Source organism: Vigna unguiculata, chromosome 1, assembly GCF_004118075.2.
Source record: "Vigna unguiculata cultivar IT97K-499-35 chromosome 1, ASM411807v1, whole genome shotgun sequence".
Classification (NCBI taxonomy): Eukaryota; Viridiplantae; Streptophyta; class Magnoliopsida; order Fabales; family Fabaceae; genus Vigna; species Vigna unguiculata.
In genome coordinates, this window is record NC_040279.1 from 12,941,859 (window position 1) to 12,962,850 (window position 20,992).

The 20,992-nt window shown below is 39.4% G+C and overlaps 1 protein-coding gene across 1 annotated transcript; it reads left to right on the plus strand.

The window, feature by feature from the left end:
- Nucleotides 1-12,123: 12,123 nt before the first annotated feature.
- LOC114188348 lies at nucleotides 12,124-13,107 on the plus strand. The gene is made up of 2 exons (XM_028076944.1): nucleotides 12,124-12,414; nucleotides 12,610-13,107. Exons 1-2 carry the CDS (start codon nucleotides 12,124-12,126, stop codon nucleotides 13,105-13,107), a joined length of 789 nt encoding a protein of 262 aa, XP_027932745.1.
- Nucleotides 13,108-20,992: the final 7,885 nt, after the last annotated feature.

Below are 20,992 nucleotides of genomic sequence, written 5' to 3' on the forward strand. Positions count from 1 at the left end.
GGGAGATTGTGTGGGAAGTAGGACCTCAATTTTTCGGTGGTAGTTTGTGCGCGAGAACCACAAGCTTAAAGAACTATCCAGGTAGGGAAGCTTTACCTTATCCTCATTCTTGTATATTTTGTTGATAGATGAATGAAGCTGAAACTTTATACTTTTCCTTACTCTATATCATTACCGTATAAAGTTTGCTAAGTCTCTTTGTTTTGAGTTTGGTGTTGGGTGTTTTGCGTTTTGGTGTTCTTTGTGTGCTTAAATCACAGGGTTTAGGTTCTTCATTGCATTAGTATTTAAGACCCATGGTTGCATAGAAAAAAAGATGGTGTTTTCTGTCACGGTGCAATGTTGGTTCAAATATGTGATTTCACGTGGTTGATCTAGGGTTGTAGCTTATGGGAAACTTTGTTAGTTGGGTTTATTTTATGAATTCATGGGTCTCTTAATCCATCTAGTTTTCACGTTAATTGGGGTGCACATTTTTGGGGGGATGTTCACGCGGTTTAGTGTGATATTTTAGTGTGTGCATGTATTCTCTACAACATGATTCTATGTGGGCTTAATATTATTAATGGTGGAAGGCTTTATAGTGCAGCAAGGTGGGAGTAAACCAATAGTATGTTCCAAATGGAGTGCATGGTGAAAAGTCCACCATGTCACACTTGGTTTGGAGGAGGGTGTGTAGTTTTGGGTTTTTGTTATCCTAGGTCACGTATATTTGGTTTCTAATGAAGATCTTGTTTTTGTTTGATGCATGGCAAGGTGCTTAAATTGCTTTTATATTGAATATTATTGTTGCTTCGGGATTGTGGTTAGTCGGGTTTTACTTTAACACTCATATGGTCGGTACGTTATTGCATCACATTTGTTCCACAAGTATAACCTAGTTCCTTTGGGTGGTGTCACCGGGGTGTGTGAATCATGTAGGGTAGTATATTTTCTTCACCTTAAATACTAAATCATATCATGTAAAGATTGGCTCTAGTAGGTGTGCTTTAGGTGTAGGTTTGATGTTGGGTTAGTGGTACAGTAAAGTGTAAACATGAGTTTGGTTGGTGGTCACCATGGGAGGGTTTGTCTTTGAGGAACTTTCATGTCATGCAACTTGGTTCTTGGGGGTAATGTATGATTTCCTTACATTTCAAGCCTTATTATATGTTTCTCTTTTGTTTTATTCATGAACCATTGTTAAGTGCTTGTAAGAAAACATGGGCCCACATGTACTATGTGTTCATTCTTTAAGTTTTTGAAGTGACGTAAATGCATGGTTCCTTTATATTTTAATGTCTCTTTCCACATGTTATTTGGTTGATAAAATACACTAGGCCCACAAGTAATTGTATCACCTGTAAATTGTGAGTGCATGAATTCACATACATAGTTCTAGGTTAAATTTTCTTTTGAGTGGGATGTATGAATGGTGCATGCTATGTTTGGTGTAGTTACTTTTCTTCAATATTGCAATATCTACTATCACATGTGCTTGGAAGAAACTAAGGTTTACATGCAATGTATTGAATAAATGTGTGGTTTTGGTTCTTTTTCTTATTTTCTATATATCACATGTATTTTATGTTTATTCTTAAATGAGTGAGTGAATGGTAGTGTTGTGTACACAATGGGAGGGGTTTCTTTATGGAATTTTATTTCCCTTGCATGATATGATTGTGATTATGATGTTTTAAGTATATTGCTCGGATATGATGTGAGTATTATTCGCAATGTCTTATTTCGCTGAATATCAGTTACATATCCTTGTTTATGATTAGCTTACTCCTATTGTTTGTGTTGTGTGGTTGTTGTGTGTGCGATGATCGTATGACGCGTGTGTTATACAGGAGCAAATGATATTGCAGATGGTTTTGGCGTGGAATATACTAATGAGAGAAAGGGGTGAACACATGATTTATGTTCTTTTTTATTAAGTTGTTAAATTATGTATTAAATACGGTGTAATTTATTTTTAGTGTCGTTGTTATTTAAAAATTTTAGACAATGGATGTTTGAACTATGATTTTTAATAGATTAAACTATAATTTTTTACTTAAGTTCATTTTATCGATAATCGTTTCCATTAAAAGTGCTCATTTTAAAACTTTCCGCAACATCCCAAATTGGGGTGTTACCCTAATTTATCTGTTTAACAGAGAGCGATAATGATTAGATTTAGAGGAAGAAGGACAAGTGATGACACACTCCCTAGCCATGGCCAACTACATTTAAGAAGAGTTAAAGTCATCTATGCAAGGTGGAGAAAAGTTCTATATCTTAGACAACTTTGGAGCATCTTTAGTAGTGTTAGGAATATTTTTAGGCTACCACACCAAGATCACCTCAGAGACTCATCTTCATGTATTGGCCCAACTTAGCTTGAGGAAGACCTATCATTTGGTATCAAGAGCTTTAGTTCTACAAGAGATAAGTTTCTTCGTCCTTGGTTATCTTATTTTCTTCCATTCACGTGTTGTTATACATGTTTCATTGCTTGTCTTGTTTTCCACCATTTCATATTTTGTGTTCATGGTTCCACTTTGTTTTTTCCTTTGAACCATTCGGTTTTTACCTTAAGTTTGCATATACTTGTTGCTTTATGTTCTTTTGAATTTTTTATTGAGTCTTTCTTCATTTATATTCGGTCATATATGTTTTGTTAGGTCATTTTTTATTTTTAAATCCATCCATGTCGTCTAGAGTCATGTGTAGTTATCGTTATGTCATTTTCTTCTAGTTTGAGCTTTGCAAAAATCACAAAAATATATGTTCTACTTGGTTTTCAAAACTCCACCATATACATCCATTTTAGTGCTTTTTCTTTCCATATTTTTGTTCATACTTGTCATTAGACCATTGACAAGTTCTTAGAGTTAAGTTTCTCTTATGTTTTGTTGAAATTTCATGCTCTATTTTGATTTTAGTAGGTTTTCTTCTACTTTCGTGTTTCTTAATCTTTTTGAACTTTTAAAGAAATATATATTATGAATTGTGGTATGTGGTGGTAATAGTTTGTTATTAAAAAGATTGGAAAAGAGTTGTCAAAATATTCAAAGAAAAAGGCTACAAAAAGAGCATCAAAAGAGCCAAGAAAAGTGTTGAAAATCATGTGTTTATGACCAATACCACTAGCTTGTTTTGCGTGAAATTTTTTTGGCATTTTTCTCATAGTTTTATGATGAATACTGCAATGTCCAACAACTATATGTTGGCCTTGGTGCTAAAAGAGTGTCTTTAGTGCACCATTAGCTCATTGCTTATGTAAATAAGAAGCAACAACTTCTATTCTAGTTTTTTTCTTTTGTGCATCCATTATAATGCCTTTCCTTAGATCTTTCTTTTGAGCGCTTAACCTTTGTTCTTAAGTTTTATTTTCTTGCTTGTCTTGCCTTGTTGGTCACGGTTTTGTCTAAGTTAAAACTGCTTTTTCGAAGCCTTGTTTCATTTAAGACCTTTCCTTGCTTTTTCCTTGGATTTCCTCTTGATTTTGGCTTGTTTTTAGTGTTGGAGCTCTCTTTGGAGGTGGATTGACCCATGAGTATCCTAAGGGAATTAAGACCTATTTGAATCATTAAGCTTTGAGGAGGATACAAGAAGAGAATAAGTGAAACACCTTGGAGAGTAGCAAGTTTCATTGTGATTGTATTGCTATTTGAGTTCTAAAATTCTCTTGTTTTTACCTTTGTATCTCACCACCAAGTTAGGTGTCTTGGGGGAGTCTTTGGTGCTCAGTCTCATCTCCTAACTTGAAACTCTTATACAATATCGAATCGCTTGTAGTTAGTAAAGGCTTGAAGGTTCCAAGTGCCTTATACTTTACCATCAAAGCTACATAACAAGTTTACTTGCTTTCTTTATTTAGTTTCTTTATTACTTATAGATTAGTGTGTCCATTTGTGTATAAAACCTAATTCCATTTGAGAAGTTTGGTGCAAGAGGGTTTGAGATAAACTTTGTCTAGGAAAGGCTTGGATATTAAGTAATTCTTAGTGATGAGCCTCATTTCCTTGAAAGTGAACTTAAGATCCTTTTGCATCCTTAAGTCTCCTAAGGAATTTCTTTAGAAATACAAGTTTGTTTATGCATTGCATATTTTTGTAAACCCTAAACATGTCTCAAGTTCCATCCTACCAAATTGGAAGTAATTCTAGTGAAGAGGCCCAACCAAGTTTAAATCATTTGGCCCAAGAACTAAAATCACTTAGATTTTGGAGAAAGCAAAAAGCAATCCTAAAAGAAAAAGAGAAAATTGAAAGGGATGATCATCTTGCCATCCTAGAGGAAGAGCTAAGAATACTTAGGCAAAAAGAGGAAAAGATTCAAAAGAGGTTGAGAATTTGGAGTTAATCAAGGAGAAGCTTCAAAACTCCCACACTGTAAGATGCGGGAAAATTAAATAAATAAATAAATAAATATTTATTTAATAAATGTGATGGCATCAATCCTTAAGTTAATTAATGTGGAGAGAGAAGATAAAAAATAATACTAGCTCAAGTAGTTAAGAGTACTTGGTTGTATTGAGAGGATTTATGTTGGAATCATGTGTATGGAAATTATGTGTTAATTTAATTATTTATTATTTTTAATAAAATACTGGACCGTGATGAGTGATAATATAATTCTAGATGTATAAGAATTATCATGAAATGTGAGTTGGTTGAATTGGTTGTACAATTGCTTTGAAATTATATGGTTGTGGGTTTGAATCTTGGGGAATGTGAGATAAGTTCTTTTTGCCAAATCCTTTTTTTTTGGCATGAGGGAGAATGGTCAGAAAACCCTAGCTGCCATAGAGACCCTAGCCATCATAGAGAGAAGCTAGAAGGGCTAAGAAACCACCATGTTAATGGCATTTGATGGCCATTAACCTTTTATTTTAATTTTCGTATTTTAATGGTAATAAATTATTTTAATGGTTGAAAAATGAAATTTAGAAGGAGAGTTAGTGGGAATTGGAGGGGTTTTTTGTACAACTGCTAGTGGAGAATGTGAGAGCACTGAAAATGGAGTCAAGAAGAGAGTGAAAAGGTTATAAAGAGTGCCAAGTGGGAGAAGCTAAAGGTAGATCAATTATGGGCAAAAAGGAACATTAGGAGTGCAATTTGTAACGTCCTAGCCGAAAATTACTTATTAAAATAAATCAACATAAAATTAAATAAAACAACATCATTTATTCTCAAAAATTTCCCAAAACGTGGGAAAAATTAAAACTTCAAACGTCGCTTAAGTAGTAATTAAAACCGCAATGTTCAATTATTACAAAACCAAATCATCCAAAATATAAATGTTACAAAAGAAAATCCATAATGAAATTTTTGTAAATTGTCCCATAATGATCCCCACTCTGTCTCTACACATCTGCATGCTCACCTGCATCAACATCTGCTCCCACGTAACGAGTTACATGATCATCGCCACATACACACAGATAGGGTGAGCTCATTTAAATAAACCAAACAAATATCATAATATTAGAATACATCATCTCCCTTTCATAACCCGGGTTATTATTTTTTTTTCCTTTTTCCTTAGTTCTCCATTTCCAACACTTGCCTTAGACGTCTATCATTTCTATACCCTTTAGGTGAGATCAATGATCGATCTTTGCTGCACGAGTATCTACTCGCCCCTCCGACTACAGGCCACTACCTGATAGTCCACACGTGGGAATAACTTTGCCACATCATCTCACCGGGACACCAAGTGGAGCTCCCCAAAAACAAACATAAGTTCGTAGTTGTTCTCAGACTACCAAAACTCTATCAAATGCACTGAAGAGGGCAATCACCCGAAACCTCGTCGTACGAGCCACAACTCGCACACTCCACTGGACTTCCTAAACTACCAGGCTACAACCTATAGTGGTCACGTGTTACCCCAATACGAGATGCACTCGTAACTAGGCCCCTAGCCAAAGCCTTGCATCATGAACATCACCTAAAGCTGTGTAGAAACCTTTCCTCGCACACCATCACTGCACCCAAAACCGCCTGGCGCGCATCTCACGCTGCTAGGCGAAATCTGGTTCCAGACCGTGTGGCGGGCATCACATACCGCCAGGCGCCAAGCACCATCTAGGAATTTTGCTGCACCGTCATCGCCTAGCGGACCTCAAGCCTGCCGCCAAGCGCCACGCACCATTAGGGCTTTTACTGCACCTTTTCCGCTTGGCGAAACCCACACTGCCGCCAGGCGCCTCGCATGTACAGGGACCACTGCCACTATTTTAGGTTAATATCGCTTGGCGGCTCATGCGAGCCGCTAGGCGCCACACCAGTAGCAAAATTGCTACTGGTTTTTGGCACATTGAACAGGTCCTAAGGGACCTCAAATCACACATTTCCCAACTCACATCACATTTACAATTATCCATTTATACTACGATGGCTCAAACACAATGCACACATTTTAATGAAGTCAATAAGACAATTACTCTCATTTATACACACCATGTTTTCTTTCATGTACTGAATTGAACCCTATCTTATTCCACTCAATATAATCCAAATCTTATATCCATACTAATCAACAATTAGGTATATCATGCCATCAAGATTGTCAATAATGTATCTATACTTTTGAACTACACAAGTATGGATGCTTATAATCTCAATCACTTCAAGACATCACTCTCCATAATCCATTCGTGAATATAAATTTGATAAGCACTTTTACACACTTTGCACCTATCATTTTCTCAGTTCTTAGCGTACAATTTAATTAACTCTAATGCCCTTTCTACTTCACACTCCACATTACAATTCAACCCGCTAACCCTATCATGCATACTTATCACAGTCTATCACATACCATGACGCATTTAATTCACCCAATTAACCACTCCCATCATACGAACACACACAAAACAAATTTTTTGCTGGTCTGATGGGGCGTGAAAAACTGGGTTCTGCCCAGGTCTGTTCGCACCAATCGTGACTTCCACACACCCCACTTATACTACCAATTCCAATTCGCATTTTTAATCTAAAATATGAGTGGTGACATCACACGAGTCTATGTTAGTTTATTTCCTTACCATTATCATACAAGTAATCCAATAAATCAAACCTGACACAATATTTCATTATCTCAACACCCCATAAACCCTAACCCCATATGGAATCCCAATTCATACCAATTTCGCACACCATTCAAATCGCAGGCAGTTTTTCTTCTTTCAACACATTTATGCACACATACAGAATTAATTCCAATAACACAAATGTCACAAAACTCACCACGAACCAGAAATTAGCCAAAACAAGTGGTGTTGCCGGGCAAGCCACGCATAGCCGCCAGGTGGTTCAAGGAAAATCCAAAAAAATAGGCTTAAACACATGCGCCGCCAGGCGGTTTCTGGAAAAATCCAGAAACACAAAGAAAACGACAATGAACAAGTTCTACAATTCCATTATGATCCAGAACATATATTCATACGATAGCAGAATGAAAACAACTAGTAAGAACTCCCCTAACCTGGATTTCTCGCTTTAAGATTGATAATTCTAGCGCTTTCCTTTGACCCACAATGGCTTGCTTCCGCAACAGCCCTCCACCACTCTAATTGTAATTCTTATGCCATTATGATTCTGTTAATGGGTATTCAAGATACATTATGGGCTATTTTCCAGCCCCTCCCTTTGGCAGCTAGGGTTTCTATGCCCTTTCACATTCATGCCAAAAGTAACATTAATAAAAAGAACTTAATTTGACTCTACCAAGGTTTGAACCCAAGACCATCCAATTATCCAATTTAATGGATAACCACTCAACCATATCATGTTTCATGATGACTAATAAAATTTTATGATTATATTACCGTTCCACATTACCAAGCATATTATCAAAAATAATAATAATCACATTACACAAAATTGGCATACATAAGACTTGAACCCAAGTCCTCTCACACAATAAAGTACTCTCAACCAATTGAGCTAGTACTTTTCCACATTGTGAAAGTTAGCATTTAATGTCATAAAGGTTTCCCCTGCCCTCATTTATTTAAATTCTTATTTATTTAATTATTTAAAATTAGTGGGTCTTACACAATTAGAGTGGGAATTCCAGGTAAAGGGAGCTAACTAGTTTAATCTCTTCTTATGAAAGAAGATTTTAAGTTTTGTTTGATTGAATTATTGCTTACAAAAAAAATATGTGAAGTATTTGTTTTATATTTTTGAAAATTTGATTTTAATGGTGATATAGTATCATCAAATTTTCATTTGAATGTTAAGTATGTGATTGATCAATTTTAGTGATACGAAATCTAATATAGCATGAATGCATTGAGGTTTTCTTGATTTGTGGGTGAATGATACAAAGGAAAGGTTAGAGTTTATGTTTTTCTTTTACAGTAGCGTGACTTGGGGTTGCATTCTAGAGCTTTCATTTTTTTAGTTATATGAAAAACTAGATAAATGTGGTGTTATGGTATGTTGTAATATTTTAGGAGGATATTTTACGACATTCATCATATAGTAATTTGTATAATATTAAAAAAAAGGAAACAAATTATCTGCTTTGGTGCACAACATCGATTACACTAAATAGTTTTTTTTTTAATATATTTAAAGAAGGTTAGAAGTAGGGTTGCTTCTTTCTTTTTTGTTGTATTTGATATTATATATGACTTGTAGCTTTTGGGTATTAAGCTTTCGTAGTGACTAAACTTTTTGTATGCTGGAGTTAAGGTTTTAGAATAATTAGTAATTTTCTTTGGTAGTGTTTTCTTATAGAAATTATGATGTGATATAAGTAGTAATTTTTAATACATTATATAAGAGGGAAAAGGAATAGTTATAGAAAGTGGTTTATAAATGGGGATTATAGAGGTGATTTTATTAATTTGAGTTGGTATTTAATTAACTGGCTCTAGTTGCATTCGACTTTTAAGGTGCGTTTTTAGAGTTCTTCTTCTAAACGCAACATATTTATTATTATTACTAGTATTATTATTATTATTATTTATTATTATTATTATTATTAACATTGTTGTTTTATTTTACTATTATTATTTTTATTATTATTCTTATCATTATTATTATTATTTCTATTATTATTATCTTTATTATTATTATTATTACTATTATTATTATCTTTAATATTATATTATTAATTTATTTTATTATTATTATTATTACTTATCATTATAATTATTATTCTTATTATTATTATTAATTTTATTTTAATAGTATTATTATTATCATTATTATTATTATTATTTTTTATTATTTTTTATCTTATTTTATTATTATTATTATTAGTATTAGTATTATAATAATTATTAATGTTATTTATATTATAATTATTATTTTTTTATTTTTATTTTGATAATTATTACTATTTTTACTTTTATTATTTTATTTTACTATTACTATTATTATTTTTATTTGTATTTTTATTATTACTATTATTATTATTTTATTTTATTTTACTATGATTATTATTATATTATTTTTATCATTGTTTTATTTTATTTATGATTTTATTATCATTATTCTTGTTTCATTATTAGTGCTTTATTTAATTATTATTATTATTATTATTATTTTATTAGTATTATTATTTTATTATTGTTGTTTCATTTTATTTTATTATTATTTTCATTAATTTTATTTTTATTTTTTGTATTGCACCTAGGTGGATTAAGGTAACTACTCGTACACTTCTAAACCTTTGACGCTGGGCTAGGAGACTAGTGTACTGCACCTAGGCGGACCAAGGACACCGCACGACCAAGGCCGCCCACACATAACCCAATAAATAAAATTAGTAAGTATACAACTAGTCAATCATAAACACATAGTGACCCATGCCGCCTACTTCAAAGAATAGGGTGTAATAGGCTGATGACATTAAACTTAGAATATTGCAAACAAGGCTCCTGATATCAACAAACATTAACACAGGGCCTGGGCCTAGCCCAAGCCCATCTAGAGATCCAAGTATCAACCCAGCCCATAAAGGTTGCAGCCACAATTAATGACTCTATAAATACACGTGGACCCCAGCAATTAAGAGGTATGCTTTCATTAATCCCTTAATCAAAGATTTAACTTTTTGAGAGCCCTTACGCTGACTTGATCATCAGAGCCCTCTCCACAGGTAACCATTTAAGAGTCCAAATTGTATACACCGGTAGATGGCATACGCAAACCGAGCAGGAGCCAACTTGAGAGGTCAAGGATTGAAGTAAGGCGATATTTATGTCCCTAACATCTCTTATTTGTTTCTGCAGGAACAATTGGTGCCCACCGTGGGGCATGAAGTGATACCTTACTAAGCAATCCACACACTGTCGAGAATGGTATTCACCCGTAGTAGAGCTGGAATTGTGAAGCACCCCGAGGCAGGCCCTATTGCGCCTGCTAACGTCACCATGGACTTGGCCGCCATCCTTGAAGGCCAAGCCAAGATGCAACAAGAGCTCGCTGACATGAGAAAGTGCAATACTGATGAGATGGAAGCGCTTAGGCAAGAGAACTTGAGGTTGAGAAGGAAGATCGAGGCTGACCCTACCCAGAAAGGGAAAGGCAAGGAATCATCAGAAGCCCCTAAGTCCCCGACCTACCAACCCAGCGAGGAAGAAAGTGAATACAACCTCACCCCGCACACCATCACCACCACTCAACAAACACCCATCATCTCTACCCACCACAAAAACATTCATCATCCAACCACCAACCCAAGGCACCCCGCAACAACCACCCTTGTTGCCACCCTTCCCACCACCCATATCCCCCCTCATCACTACACCACCACTTTTCCTACCCCCATCCGCCATCTCTTCCCACCGCACCCATTACCTCCCCAACCACCCAAACGTCGCCACCCTTTCATTGACGTTATCACCAACACACATCTCCCCGCCCAGTGGGAACCCTTCACACTAAACTGCTATACGAGAGAAACCGAACCCGACGAGCACGTCAAAATATACATAACCCATGTCACCCTCTATACATCTGACGACGCCGTTTTTTGTAAAGCTTTTCCCACCACCCTCGAAGGCCCTGCCCTTGAATGGTTCACCACCCTCCCCCATACTCCATTGATTGTTTTGACACCCTCTCCCACATGTTTACTACACACTTCGCCGGCAGCCGCCCCCATCAAGCCACACCTCTATCCCTCCTCAGCGTCAGACAAGAACGAGACGAGACGCTGCGCGCCTTCATCGATCGTTTCAGCAAAGCCGCCCTCCGTACACCCAACCTCACGCAAGAAATTATCTTGCAATGCATGGCTCTCACCCTCAAACCAGGACCATTTGTTAGTAACGTCTACTTCCACCCCCTGGCGTCCATGCACGAACTCAAGCTACGTGTCGTAGATTACATCCACATGGAAGAGATACAGAACCTACACACCAAGTTCTGGAATGACTACACCCCTTTAACCACCAGCCCAAACAAACCACTTCCACGACCTGACTCTAGGCCCAGAGAGCCTAGACAACCACGCTTCACCAAATACGCTCCACTTAGTGTCCCCACATCTTGACTTCTCGAAGAAGCCCTCCATGCTGATCTCATCCCACCACCTCGCAAAACCTCCAACCCCCATAATGCTGACATGACCAAGTATTGTTGGTACCACATAAATAATGGCCACACTACAAACGAATGCAAAACGCTCTAAGATAAAATCAAAGAATTGGTTTGCACCGGCCATTTCCGTCGCTTTGTCTGTAGGGACGGACCCCTACATCCACCCTGGTCCAATAACCGACACCCCCCTCGTAGTACTCGCCATGATAATCGGACAAATCAACCCAACCGCCAAGAACCACAACCTGCCCGTACTGACGTCAACCCAGCTGATCCCCCTTACGCGACACAATCAACACCATCTCAAGCGGCCTTCCAATGGCGGCTCCACCTCATCAGTTAGGAAGAAACACCTCTGTCACCTCCAATTCATCAACCACATAACCCACTCTCACCACAAACGTCGTATGCCCATCACCTTCACTGATGATGACTTCCACGGCGTTGACCAACAATAGGATGACCCCATGGTAATCACTGTCGAACTAGAAACTACGCGGTAAAAATGGTGTTTATCGACCAAGGCAGTTCCGTTGACATCCTTTACTAGACAACTTACTAAAAACTCCAACTCTCACCCACTGCCATGGTTCCCTATGATGAACCTATCTACGGGTTCTCCGGAGAGAAGGTCTCAACTCGTGGATATATAGACCTCCACACTATTTTTCGGGAAGCATCTCAAAGAAAAACAATCCTCATTCGCTTTCTTGTTGTAGATGTACCCACCTCATACAACATCCTCCTTGGTCGACCATCCTTCAACACTCTAGGAGCCGTCGTCTCCACATCCCACCTAGTCATGAAATTCCCATCTCCATCCAGTGACATCCTTACCATTCATGGCGACCAACGGCTCGCACGAGAATGCTATATGGTAAGCCTACACCCTTAGCTACCAATCCTACAAACCAATAACATTGAACGACCACCCAGCTCTGGCATAGCTTTATCTGGTGAGGACTTAGACCCTAGAGTAGGACGTGACGCACGAATCAAGCCAGTCGAAGACGCTGTAAGTTTATATCTCTCTAATGGCCATAGTCTCAAATTGGGTACCGGCCTCTAACAGGAACAACGCGATATCTTGGCCCCTACCCTTATCGCCAACACTGACCTCTTCACCTGGTCAATTGCAGACTTACCTGGTATCGATCCTCAGGTAGCAGTTCATAAACTATCCATCTACAAAGAAGCAAGGTACGTCTCGCAGAAGAAGCAAAAGTCGGGAGAAGAACGTTGGCTGACAGCAAAAATAAAGGCCAAAAAGTTACTTAATGTTGGCTTCATCGAGGAAGCCCACTACACCACCTGGCTATCTAACGGTCCAGCCAGCAATAAGGTTCTCAATTTTTTAGACGCATACTCCGGGTACAACCGAATTCCAATGGCCACAACCAACATGAACAAGACCACATTCATCACTAACGACACCAATTATTTTTACAAGGTCATGCCTTTTGCCCTAAAAAACGCATGCGCTACCTACCAAAGATTAATGGACAAAGTGTTCAACCACTTGATGGGCAAGTATGTCAAAGTATATGTCGACGACATGGTTGTCAAATAACCTAGCCACTTACAGCATGCACAAGACTTGTCCACGGTATTTTCTGCGCTACGACAATACAACCTCAGACTTAACCCTGAAAAGTGCGTCTTCGGCGTCGAGCATGGCAAATTCTTAGGCTTCATGCTCACACAACGCGGCATAGAAGAAAACCCTGAAAAGTGCACTACCATCATCAAAATGTGAAGCCCTAATAATGTCAAAGAGGTTCAGCGCCTGATAGGCCGCCTAACCACCATATCCAGGTTCCTCCCAAAACTAGCCAAACAAACCCAACCCATTATCTAGCTACTCAAAAAATCCATGAAGTTCTCTTGGAACGACGAATGCGAAAAAGTTTTCCAAAACCTTAAAACCACCCTCACATCCCCACATATCCTCCACAAACCGGATATACCAACCACTTCTAGTATACATCACCGCAACAAATCATACAGTCAATGCCGCCCTGGTCCAAGAATTTGCTGGAATCCAACACCTAGTGTACTTCATCAGTCGAACTTTGCAAGATCCAGAGATGAGATACCAAATGGTAGAAAAATTAGCCCTCTCCTTGATGCATGCAGAGAGACGCCTACGCCCTTACTTCCAAAACCATAACATTATTGTCAAGACCGATTACCCTATCCAAAAAATCCTCCAAAAGCCTGACCATGCTGGACGAATGTCGTCCTGGGCCGTGGAGCTATCTGAATTCAACATTCGTTATGAACCCCACGGCCCCATCAAAGCCCAGTGCCTACTAGACTTCGTCAACGACCTTCAACATACCCCTGAGGAGGACCAGTGGACGCTTTATATAGACGGTTCCTCAAATCTAAAGGGCGTTGCCGCTGGCATCTTCCTAGAAGGCCCCAACGATATCCTCATTGAAAAATCTCTCCACTTCACCTTCAAAACTTCCAATAATAAAGCCGAATACAAAGCCATCCTCGCAGGCCTATCCCTCGCACACGAAGTCGGCGTCAAAACACTTATATGCAAGACTGGTTCCAAGCTCATTGTAGGTCACCTCAATGATGAATTCCAAATAAAAGATGCCACTCTCCTGCAATACTATCACCTAGTCCAGAACGTCATACATTCTGCCTTTGACCGAGTACGTGTCCAGCACGTCCCGAGAGGTGAAAATGTTAGAGTCGATATCCTATCTAAATTGGCAAGCACTAAGCTAAAAAGCAGACATAAGTCCCTACTACAGTAGACACTATCTGGACCATCCATAACAAACATCTGCCTCTACCTAGACCACACTAAAAACTGGACAACCCCATACATCCAATACCTCAAAACCGACAACCCCCCACCCAATACTGACAAAGGCTGGCTAGCTAAAGTCGCAAGGTATACGATGATAGGTGACGAACTATACAAGCGAGGGTACGACCAGCCACTGCTCAAATGTGTTACAACGAAACAAGCCCAATACGTAATAAAGGAACTCCATGAAGGAATATGCGGATACCATTCAGGCGCACGAACCATGACCAACAAAATACTCAGAGTCGGCTACTTTCGGCCAACCATGGAGGCGGACTACTACACCTTTGTCAATAAATGCATACCATGTCAGAAACATGGTAACCTCATCCATCAGAAGCAAGAACAATTACATTCCATACTATCCCCATGGCCTTTTGCGAAATGGGGAATAGACATCCTCGGCCCCTTCACCCCCAGGGAAAGGACAAGTAAAATTTCTCATTATAGGCATCAACTACTTTACCAAGTGAATAGAAGCTAAACCATTGGCCACTATCACAACGCAAAAGGTCTAGCAATTCGTCTAGAAAGATATCATATGTCGCTACGGGGTGCCATACACTATCATAACCGATAATGGCTGACAATTTATAGATAAGGACTCGCTAAATTTTACACCGACCTCGAAATCAAACACATCACCAGCTCTGTAGAGCATCCACATACCAATGGCCAAGTTGAAGCTGCCAACAAAGTCATACTAGTCTAATTGCAAATACGTTTAGACAACGCTAAAGGCTGATGGCCAGAAGATTTATTAAAAGTATCGTGGGCCTACAAATGCACCCCAGTCCGCTACAAACGAATCCCCATTCAGCTTAGTATACGGTGTAGAAGCAATGATACCAGTTGAAATTGGTGAACTTTCCCTGTGTCGCCAAGTATACGATCCAGACCAGAACCAATCGAATATGTGTACCTACCTCGACCTATTGTCTGAATTAAGAGACAAAGCACAAATTCGTAACATGGTGGTTAAACAAAGGGCGGCCAAGAGATACAACGCAAACCTATGCCCACGATCATTTATTAAGGGGGACCTAGTCTGGAGAATGACCAACAACGCAAGAAAGAAGGATGGCAAATTCTCTGCCAATTGGGATGGACCATACCAAATACGTCATGATGCAGGAGGAGGCACCTATAAGCTTGAACAACTATCAAGATAAGAGATACCGAACATGTGAAATGTATCTCATCTAAAATTTTATTTTAGTTAGACTGATTATTGTATCGAGCACTTGTAACCCTGGGTGTACTCTTTTTCCTCACCTAACATTTTTTCCCAAGGAGGGTTTTGGCCAGGGAGTTTTTAACAAGGCACCCCAAAATTCATGAATAAAACAGAGGGTTCTTTATCATATACTCCACTCTATCTACTTTAATAGTTCCCCACCACTTACCACAAGTAAGTGGCTTGGGTTGAACATTGTTTATCTACTTTAATTACTTAAGTTCCCCACCACTTACCACAAGTAAGTGGCTTGGGTTGAACATTGTTTATCTACTTTAATTACTTAAGTTCCCCACCACTTACCACAAGTAAGCGGCATGGGTCGAACATTGTTTATCTACTTTAATTACTTAAGTTCCCCACCACTTACCACAAGTAAGCGGCATGGGTTGAACATTGTTTATCTTCATTAATTACTTAAGTTTCCCACCACTTACCACAAGTAAACGGCCTGGGTCGAATATTGTTTATATACTTTAATTACTTAAGTTCCCCACCACTTACCACAAGTAAGCGGCCTGGGTCGAACATTGTTTATCTACTTTAATTAATTAAGTTCCCCACCACTTACCACAAGTAAGCGGCCTGGGTCGAATATTGTTTATCTACTTTAAATACTTAAGTTCCCCACCACTTACCACAAGTAAGCAGCCTGGGTCGAATATTGTTTATCTACTTTAAATACTTAAGTTCCCCACCACTTACCACAAGTAAGCAGCTTGGGTCGAACATTGTTTATCTACTTTTATTACTTAAGTTCCCTACTGCTTACCAAAAGTAATCGGCCTGGAACGAATACTATAACTATCACAACGATTCGTGTACAAGCTCAAATTATTTTCTACAAATGCCAATGCTACTTATCGAATTAAGCAGACTAAAGAGCAAATAACGCATACATTGCATCATATCCGCACCACCATCATTCAAATACACGCGCTCCTACGACAGAGACTATCGGTACCAAGCAAACAACAAGTATAACAAGAAATTCATCATATTAACAAGAAAGTAAAATAATGTACAAATTATCACCAACTTAGGCTTAATATCAAATTGAATTGAAAGCATAAAAGCAATAATCCTAAGTTGTTCCTTCATCGGCATCCTCCACGACCACGACTTCATCAATATTTGCATCTGGATTCAACGCCACCTTCTCCACCTCTTCCTCAAGACTGGTTTCTGCTTCACTTATAAGTTGGCCATCAACCACGCCTTTGTTAACATCAACTTTACGATCTGACACGTCCACGTCCTTGTGAAAGAAAGCTACCTGCCGCAAACCCTTCTGGAAACCGATAATATGTTCCTGAATAATGCACCCCTTAAGATCCTCCAGCTCGGTCTCAAGGTCGTCATGCTTTTCCTTCAATTTATCGTAGTCGACCTCTAGATCCGCGATCCTTCCTTTCAATTTCCTCTCAAACTCCAAGCACTGAACCTTCCAAGTCCCCAACCTTTTCTTCTCCTTCAGCCATTCCTCCCTCTCATTCTCACATGTCGCTTTCTCCTTGGCATGCTTGTCCACCTAGCCTTGCAACTCTTCCACCTTCGACTGATTACCCTCCTTCCATTCTCTCTAGTACAAAGAACCCACTCTACGGCCCAATATCAAGGCCTTGCTGTTAAATTCTAGCATAGCCTTAACCATCGCATTAGGCTCCATGTTATCAATTGAGTTAACCAGAGCCTCTGACAAGTTAATATCGATATCACGTTGGACAAGCGTCTCCGGCAACTCTATGAGCCCAACTTCAGGTTTCTTGGCACCACTAGAGGATCCCGACCCCAACAAAGCGGCCCTCAGCCTTTTCACATCCTTCCCTCCGCCCTACTTAGCGTGCACCTCCGCTTTCCTTTTCGATCCCCCATGCACATGCACTTCAACCAAGGAATCCTGTAGATTAGGAACTTCAATGCTCCCAACAGCCCTAGCCTTCGCTGCTTTCTCCTTCCTAAGAGCTTGAAAAATGTTCAAGTTCTTCTTCCCAACTTATGCCATATGCCCTACAATGATCACAAAAACACCAATTAGTTAACTCAAACATAACATAGCACTTAAAAATACAAAAAGATACATTCTATATCAACAATTGGATGAATCGAATTATAAACCCTAACTAAGCCCTTAGTGGGCAGCCTATCATTAAACTTCATCAGTGTCTCCACTACCTCCCTATCTGCCAACGATAATCTCTCGCTCTTCATATCCTTATATCGCCAAGGGTTGTCGGTCAAACTGAAGGGGAACTTAGTGTTCCCGTCATCGCTAAAAAAGTACGACTGCCCAGGCTCCTTCACCACCATCTTGAAGAAATCGTCTTTAAAATGCTTGAATGAGTGAGTGAAAGCTTCCAGCCTGCTTATCCCCGGCCAACTTATCAATGATAACCATGTTGTTGGATTCTTGGGCCGCGTATCATAGAAATACAAAAATGATTGCAGGGATGGCTGCAGATATAACGATCGGCAAAGAACCTGAAAAGCTTGCAAGTACGCCTAGCTGTTTGGATGCAGTTGGGTAGGGGAAACGTTCAGTAAGCGTAGTACCCCCATTGTAAAATCATCAAAGGGCAGCTTCACGTGCAACTGTGAAAAGTGGCACATATACATATAGAAAAATCTTTCTGTTACTCCCTCTCCAAAGGTACTATGTCACGGCTTATGTTCTTCTCCAGGATAGGTATGCAGTTGAGCCATGACTTAAGCAGCCTAGACCATTTGAACAAGAAATGTTAGGTCCACACATCTTCAGCAACCCATTCATATTTGGCCTTGGCCGGCCAGTTACTCTCTACTATTTCCTTTGGGGGATCTTCCCTTACCTCAGTGACCGTCTCCATCAGAATCCTCCCCATACCTACCGTTTGACCACCACTCCCACCATCCGACCGACTACTCCCATCCTCCCCAGACTGCTCACTCCCACTACCCGAAGAAGATAATGACACACTATCACTAGTACTAGACAACCTTTTTGACAGTAAGATGACGACAGATACAAAGAACGTATCGGACAAGTCTCACGCACACAAAGAACTACTCTCAAATTTCTTGCAAATGAACCAAGGTGAACAAATTTTCAGCAATAATTGTATTTAAAATCAACATCTGAACTACTACAACTTTTCCCGCCAAAAGCAACAGTCACATGAAGCATCACAACGAACGTGGAATGTCACAACACTCAAAATGGCAGCGCAAACCCCTTTGATTGGACCTCTGACATCTGGCACCCCTTCATCTACCATCACTCCTTATGATCTAGCCTTAACACTGTTCATAACACTAAAAGGTTAGGGGACTAGTGTACTGCACCTATGCGGATCAAGGCAACTACTCGTACACTTCCAAACCTTTGACGTTACACCTCTCCCGACAATAGTTAGGAGACTGGTGTACTGCACCTAGGCGGACCAAGGACACCATATGGCCAAGGACGCCCCACATAACCCCATAAATAAAATTACTAAGTATAGAACCAGTCAATCATAAACACAAAGCAGCCCAGGCTGCCTACTTCAAATGATAAGGTGTAATAGGCTGATGACATTAAACTTAGAATATTTCAAATAAGGCTCCTGATATCAACAAATATTAACACAGGGCATAGGCCCAGCCCAGACCCATCTAAAGATGCAAGTATCAACCCAGCCCATAAAGGTTGCAGCCACAATTAATGACTATAAATACACGTGAACCCCAACAATTAAGAGGTACGCTTTCATTAATCCCTTAATCAAAGATTTGACTTTTTGAGAGCCATTTCGTTGACTTGATCGTTGGAGCCCTCTCCGCAGGTAACCCCTTAAGGGTCAAAACTGTATACACCGGTAGATGGCATACACAAACCGAGAAGGAGCTAACTCGAGAGGTCAAGGATTGAGGTAAGGCGATATTTGTGTCCCTAACATCTCTTATTTGTTTCTGCATGAACATTTTTATTATTTCATTTATTATTATTATTATTATGGTGATTGTTATTTTTATTATTATCATTATTATTATTGTTTGGTTGTCCATGATTGTGTGTTGGGTATAACACTTTTGTTTTGATGGTTTTATATGAATTTATAAAGGGATAGATGTGTGCTTTATAATTGAATGATGCATATGAGTTGTGATGTTGTAAATTTGAGTATATAAAGTATATGAATGCGTATTTTGGTTTCTGGATGTTTGAGAATTGAATTGTTGGATTCTAAAAATTGAGTTAGAGTACCTAAAACCAATAGTGTCACATTACTGGTGTAGCGCCTGATGGTGTAGAGTGAACCGCTAGGCAATAACCAGAATAAGGAAGCTTTGTTTGTCGTGATGCTCGACAGTGTTGTGGAACCGCCAAGCGGTCTACATTTCCATTTCTCCTGGTGGTGCTTAAGTTGCGTTAGGCGATGGTGCAGTGACATGGTGTGTTTGTGATATGTTTTGCATGGCTAGTTGTGTTGGTCCTAGTTTGGGATATGCTTGATATTGTCATGAGCGGGTAGGTTCATGACTGGTGATGAACACGTGATAATATGAGCGGGGAGGTTCATATTATGATGCTCTCGTGTGAGGATACGAGCGGGGAGGTTCGTATGTTTCGTGCTCACACTTGAGGGTTGTTACGAGCGGGGAGGTTCATAGCTGTTGGATCATGTGTGTTGGACTACGGGCGGGGAGGTCCGTAAAGTTGAACTACGAGCGGGGAGGTTCGTAGAGTTGAACCACGAGCGGATTGGTGATGAACACGTGATAATATGAGCGGGGAGGTTCATATTATGATGCTCTCGTGTGAGGATACGAGCGGGGAGGTTCGTATGTTTCGTGCTCACACATGAGGGTTACTACGAGCGGGGAGGTTCGTAGAGTTGAACCACGAGCGGGCAGGTTCATGGAAGCATTGAAATCCCTAAGACCAACTTGAATGTGTATCTTGTATAGGGCAATGTGTTTTTTTTTTAATTTCGTTTTAATGTGTTGCGATGTGCACTTAGAGTAGGAGGTGCTTGACTGTGTCATTAGCGGGTAGGTTCATGGCTGGTGGTGAACACGTGATAATATAAGCGAAGATGTGCATATTATGATGCTCTCGTGGAATGATACGAGCGGGGAGGTTCGTATGTTTCGTACTCACACTTGAGGGCTGCTGCGAGTGAGGAGGTTCGTATCTATTGGATAACATGTGTTGGACTATGGGCGGAGAGGTCCGTAGAGTTGGACTACGAGCAGGGAGGTTCGTAGAGGTAGGACCACGAGCGGGTAGATTCGTGGAAGCATATATATCCTGGGTCCATGGTCATGAAATTGTAGGTTGGAAACCTTAGAGCAATAAGGTTTTTTGGTTAAGCATTGGCTAAAATAAAGTAATTTGGAGTGAACTTCTATTTATTAAATTATATG